A 6122-nucleotide genomic window follows, 5' to 3' on the forward strand; every position below is an offset into this window, starting at 1 on the left:
ATTTTGCCACTTTCAATGAATGTAAAATTGCAATTAAGCGTTTCTTTTGAGATGTAAATAAAAAAGTAATATTTTTTGGGTCTTGAATGAATGAAAATGAATGATTTGAACTTGATTTGAATTCAATTTATGCATGATATTATTTACATATTGTTTTCAATAGGTTTTAAATTTTGGTTTATTGAAATTACAGTCGTCACCACATGAATTTTTTGCAGAAATTTTCTTGATTTTTAAAAATATTTAATTTATTCCTTAACTAAAAATGTATTGGAATTGTTTAAAATCCCTTGTAGTATATTTAATGATTTATCGATAGGTGAAATTCGGTATTTCATTATGTATACTACGGGATCATATCATATATTACAGACGCGTGACGTGTGACAGAAAACACATTTTGTGAGAAAGAGAAAATTAGAGTTAATTTTCTCTAAACTTTTTGAAAGATTTTGGATGTAATTGAATTTGAAGGTTTGAATGATTTATGAGAGAAAAAAATGTTATTTTTCTCATAATAAAAGTTTTATTTATAAAAAGTAGGCTTATACCTCTTTGTATTTTGAGCTAAAATTTCTAAACAGTTTGGCTCTGCAATTCTTTGGTCCTGACATTGACATAGATTTGGCAGGAGGAAATGCCCAGACATTGAGTTTCATGGGCCTCCTGATCGAGATCTTACACATTGTGCAAATTTGCTATTGATCTAATGAAAGTTGAGAATTTCTTTAATTTCTTTCTTGTTTTTTAAACAAGGGATTAGAAACACAAAATCATATCAAACAAAATCTGGGATAGGAACATCACAAATGTCATGGAGGAGGATGCTGGTGATCCCAAAAGGAGGAGCTTCAAATTGAGTAATACCCAAAGAGCAAGAATGCCCGAAATTTGCAAGCTAATCAGTACACACATTTCCTTCCCTGTGTATGTGTTTGATTTGCACCTCCCAATCTCTCCAAAGGAGCTCCCTAATCGCATACAGCAACTGAGGACTTATGCATCATACTTTAGCTATAAATAAATTATTTCTGTGGAGAGAAAAATCAATTAAACATAAGCAAAAACTCATTTTTATTGACAAAACCTAAAATATTAAAACAATAAAGAACAATATAATTAATGAAGGACAAGCCTTCTTTCTTTAACATCCTATTGTAAACCATCCCAACAAATTTAAGCTACCCAAACATCAAACTCACTCCAATAATAGCACCCAAAACCAACCCAACTAAACCAATAAAACCCCGAGAACCCGAATGTGCTGGTGCTGGTTCTGGAGCATTTGGATCTGTTGGGCTATCCCTAGGAGACTCTGCTGCAGACGGTGGCAGATATGGAGAAGAACCAGTAGGTAGAGCACCAAATGGAGGGGGAGATTGAGGAACAGGAACAGGAGTAGGTTGTGGTTTGGGTCTAACAGCCATGACAACAGTGAACAATCTTTGGCCCTTATTGCAATTATCAGCATTGCCAGAGATGAAGTAGAATGGCCCTGTGCGATCAAACTTGAAGATGGAGTCACCATCTGTTAGGGACTGTATAGGTTCCTTGATGTTGCATGAGTAGTAATCGTCCTTGATCACCACCAAGACTGAGTTGGACCCTTTCTTGTACTTGAAAACTGGAAGAAATTAACACTCAAATCATCATCAGATCATTCTTTCAGAAATAAAGGTAAAATTTCAAGAAAGATTAGAATAAAAGGATGGAGCTTACATAGAGTATCATTAACTTGAAACCTGTTTTTATGAGCCCATAGAGTGTAGTTCTCAGAAGGGTTTAAAACCCAGCCATCTCTGCCACCAACAATGAACTGATAAGCCTGTGATGAACCAGAAAGAAACCCCATGATCATCATGAAGAAAATCACAAGCAAAAACCCAAGAAATCTTTGAGTCCCCATAATTACTAATGATTTCTTCACCAACAACTCAAATAATTAAAAAAGAAAAAGAACTCTCGATCAAGAACCAGCCAACTTGTACTTAACAAAGAGGTAACAATGCAGAGAGAAGAATGGGAAATGAAGTAAGGCTGGTGTGAATATATATGGCAAAAGCTTGGCTATCTGGAATAAGAATACGTGGTATAAATGTTGAAGGCGTTTCAAAGGAGCATTATTTCTGATCCGGAGGGAGAGATTACACGTTGCGACATGCAAGGGACTTAACGGTCATGAGAGGGTAGTTTTTAATACTACAAATTGAAACCGGATGAGAAGAAAACAAGGGGCTATACCTCTGCCTCCTACCTGCATGCTCGTAACTTTGGAATTCTGCTCAGAAAGAATGCAAATCTTATGGGAATAGCACGGGAGAACGATGAAAAATACATTTCTCAGCTTCATATTGTCTAGTTTTATTTCTAATATTTAGCTTTCAATATATCATCCAATCTTTGAAAAAGAAAAGGAGCAAATTGAAGAAAAAAAAATTTTAATTTTCATTATCATTGAATTTAATGTCATTTTCATAATGTCAGAATATTTATTGAGATTCCGTTAACTCTCAAAATTTTCCAAATTGTAATTTGTTTGCATTTATTGTTTCCCCATATTGGATAATATTATTGCCTCTTCAAAAAATTTTCCAACATTAATAAGTCTAATATCCCACCCAATGAAAATAATAATAAGAAGAAGAAGAGAAGAAGTGAAATCCAGCCTTATTTTATCTGTATCGTTGAAGCCAGCGGTGAATATAAAATTATATCAAATAATTTCATTATTCATTAAAAAAAATATTTTTTATCATTCATTTTATGTTATTTTTATTTTATAAAATTAAAATTTATCATAACAGTTATTTAATGAAATTTTATTTTAAATTTTATACAATATTTATTGAAGATGTGATATCATAAATAAGATAATTATATAATGAATAATAATTAAAATTATTTTCAAAAAAAATTAATGGAATATTTTTTAATCATTTTTATGTATATTTTAAAATATTTTCTAATATATCTATAATTTATAATTTATATCTTTAATCTATATCTATAATATATATAAATACATATAAGAGGATGCAAACTTTTGAATGAACATAGTACTCTTAATTGTTAAATTATTTATATTTTATAAATAAGTTATTATAATTTATTTAAATTAATTTTATAATTTATATAAGTTTATAATTTATAATCCTAATGGTTAACTTCTATTTTTTTATTGCAAGTCAAAATAAAATTTTATAAATAAGAATTCATTAAAATTATAAATTCATTTTTTCATAAAAAAAGTTATAATTTTCATATTCTAAAAAAATTAATTTTTATTTAAAAAATAAAATCAGATTTTTATATTTTTCTAAATATAATATAATATAATTATAGTTGTAATATAAATTAAACTCAAATCATATTTTAGTAAATTTAAAGTTTTTTTAATTTTACTTTTTTCCTCCTTTTTTCAAAGGTATATTTTTTAATTACTTATTAAAATTTATTGCTTTATCATAATATGTGAAAAATATAAATGATAAAGAGCATATTTATCTATAATTCCATAATTAATTAATAACATATATAAATGTACAAATAAGTCAACGAACTGTGAAGCAATTACTTCTGTAGTATTATCCAACAAATCGTGAAGGTGTTTGGCTTAACTCGTAAACATTAGCTTATAAGTACTAAGTGCTTATAAGTTAATAAAAGTATATAAGCATTTAAAACTTTAAGCAATTACATATTTAGTTAAAGTGATTATAAGCACATTTATTGTTAAAATTACTAAAAAAGATATTAAATAAAATATACGGTGAAATTTTAAAAATTAAAAGAGAATAATAAGGTAAAATACTTGATCAAACTAGCTTATAAGCACAAAATGAAAAAGCTAGTCTACCCTAACTTATTTTATTTATTTGTTTGTTTGTTTATAAGCTTAATTTATAAGCCCAAAAAATATTGTGAACAAACAGGTAGACTTATTCTTAGAGCTTATAAGTTGGTTTGACCAGCTTATAAGTTTCATTAGAAAGGAAACCTGCCATATTACCAGAGTTGAGGTCTATTCCAGCAACAACTTTCATTTTGGAGTCATCAAGATCAACTATACAATAAACGCCATTATCAACTGTACAATAAACGCCATTTATCGGCATACATTAGGGCCAATCCAGTTGGAAGTGAAGTTGAAAGGATCAGAGAAGATCATAGGTTTCCATGCTTGAAGGGCGATATAATCTTATCACAACCTTGGGTTTAAAGTGTGAGAGCAGTGGCAGTGATGAGTAGGAATAGCCACGCTTAGCAGCTGCATTGTTGAACAAACATGAAAAGTGCAATAGTAAGAGGATTAATAATGCTTTGAAATAAATAGGATTAAGTCAAAATGAAGCCATTTTTTAATGTGGGTTTTAGTTTAGTCTGTTTATGCAAGGAGCTAGTTCTTTCCTTGACAAATATGAATTTTTCTGGTATTCCTTCTTTTTTTTTTTTTTTTGGGCAAAAGGCTTAATTAAGACCTTAAATTTATGTCAAATATTCACATAAGTTCTTAAAATGTTTAGGAGTCCAATAAAACCCTTCAACTTTTAAAAAACATTAAATAAGTCTTTCAAATTTTTAAAAATATATCAAATAAGCTCCTGAGGACAAATAAACTCTTTTAACTTTTAAAATAGATTAAAAAAAACTAAACTATAATTTGCCTCCAACTTAAATCCAGCTAAGGCCATGCACGAGATCTTCTAGTGCAAGGTTCTTATCAGTACCTGTGTATCTGATTTACAACAATATCTACTACATCTTAGAGCATATTAATAAGTTGTTCTTTAGCAAATGATTCAAAAAGCTTATCTACAGAAACTATGACAAAAATGATGAATCTATAGAAAAGCTTATTGATATTCATGCATGGCCTTAACTAGATTTAAATTAGAGGTAAATTATAATTCAATCCTTTTTTTTTTAGGGAAAACTACACTTAAGTATCTTGTGATTTACATGTTTTATTAAAAGGGGCTTGATGTTTTCTTTTTTACACATAAGAGCCTGTGGTTTAACACCATTAGTGCTTAAGGGATAAAATGCCTAATAGTATTAGATATTTACTAATTTATGTGCTAACATGACAATGATATGGCATGACACCAGTGCTACATCAGCATTTATTATTATTATTATTATTATTATTATTATTATTATTATTATTATTATTATTATTATTATTATTATTATTATTATTATTATTATTATTAGTGCAAAAGGCTAAAGGCACATATCCCTTAAGTGCCAAAGGTTGAAAGCACATGTCTCTTAAGTGTCAAAAAAAGGAAAACTTGGGCATTGAGTGCCAAAAGTTTAAAAGTATGCTTAAGTGTATTTTACCTTTAATTTATAAATAAGCCCTTAAATATTACAATTATTTTAATTCCTTTACTCTTGTCTCTCCCTTTCACTTTGTTTTTTTTTTTTTTTTGTCCATATCTTTCGCTATCTCTCTTCCTATTTAGCTCTCTCTCCCTCTATCCATCTCTTTTTCCCTCTTTCTCTTCCTATTTAGGTCTCTCTCCATTTTTGTCTCCCTCTTTCGATCTCTTTCACCCCTCTCTCTCTTTCTATTTGTTTCTCTCTTCATCTCTATTCTGTCATACCTTACCCCTCTGTAAGGCATAACATGATCCCGTAGAATACCTAATGAACTACCAAACTTCACCTACCGATAATTTATTAAGTACCCTACAAGGGATTTTAAAACAATTTTCTTACTTTTGATAAGTGGTGAGCATTTTCTAATAAGTACTTAAAACATTTAGTTAAAATTAAAACTAGTTAATATTTTTGGCCCATTTTATTTTTACGTAAATTTTATAAAAATTTTGACAGAGTTCCCTCTGTATTTGGAGAAAACAGTTCTTCAAATACCTGTAAAAAGCACTTCTAAAAATTTTTCTCAACCACTACTTCAATCTCACAATCAAACTCAATCAATTTCACAATCATTTCAATAAATTTCTCAAGTTTAAAATTCAATAATCCTCAGCATACTAGCAATACATTTCATTTAAATTAAATAAAATAGTTGTACTCATATTTCATTAGAGACAAAACAATTTATATACATTCTTACAAAATTTACATAAAAAAAAAAATACAAACTAAACTTT

At 28.8% G+C, this 6122-nt stretch overlaps 1 protein-coding gene across 1 annotated transcript; it reads right to left on the reverse strand.

Annotated features, from left to right (window-relative positions):
- Nucleotides 1-1046: 1046 nt before the first annotated feature.
- Nucleotides 1047-2076, reverse strand: LOC110668170 (early nodulin-like protein 3). Its single transcript, XM_021829314.2, has 2 exons — nt 1720-2076; nt 1047-1624 (listed from the first exon to the last, which is right to left on the reverse strand). The coding sequence occupies exons 1-2, from the start codon at nt 1904-1906 to the stop codon at nt 1182-1184; spliced, it is 630 nt and encodes a 209-aa protein (XP_021685006.2). The 5' UTR covers nt 1907-2076; the 3' UTR covers nt 1047-1181.
- Nucleotides 2077-6122: the final 4046 nt, after the last annotated feature.

This window comes from Hevea brasiliensis, chromosome 7, assembly GCF_030052815.1.
Source record: "Hevea brasiliensis isolate MT/VB/25A 57/8 chromosome 7, ASM3005281v1, whole genome shotgun sequence".
NCBI classification, from domain to species: domain Eukaryota; kingdom Viridiplantae; phylum Streptophyta; class Magnoliopsida; order Malpighiales; family Euphorbiaceae; genus Hevea; species Hevea brasiliensis.

What these genes read in the sequence shown, in the direction of transcription:
- LOC110668170 (XM_021829314.2), bottom strand. Translation starts at nt 1,906, where the DNA reads ATGGGGACTCAAAGATTTCTTGGGTTTTTGCTTGTGATTTTCTTCATG. An exon ending in TCAAGTTAATGATACTCTAT is followed by an intron (nt 1,625 to 1,719) that starts GTAAGCTCCATC and finishes AATTTCTTCCAG; the next exon opens with TTTTCAAGTACAAGAAAGGG.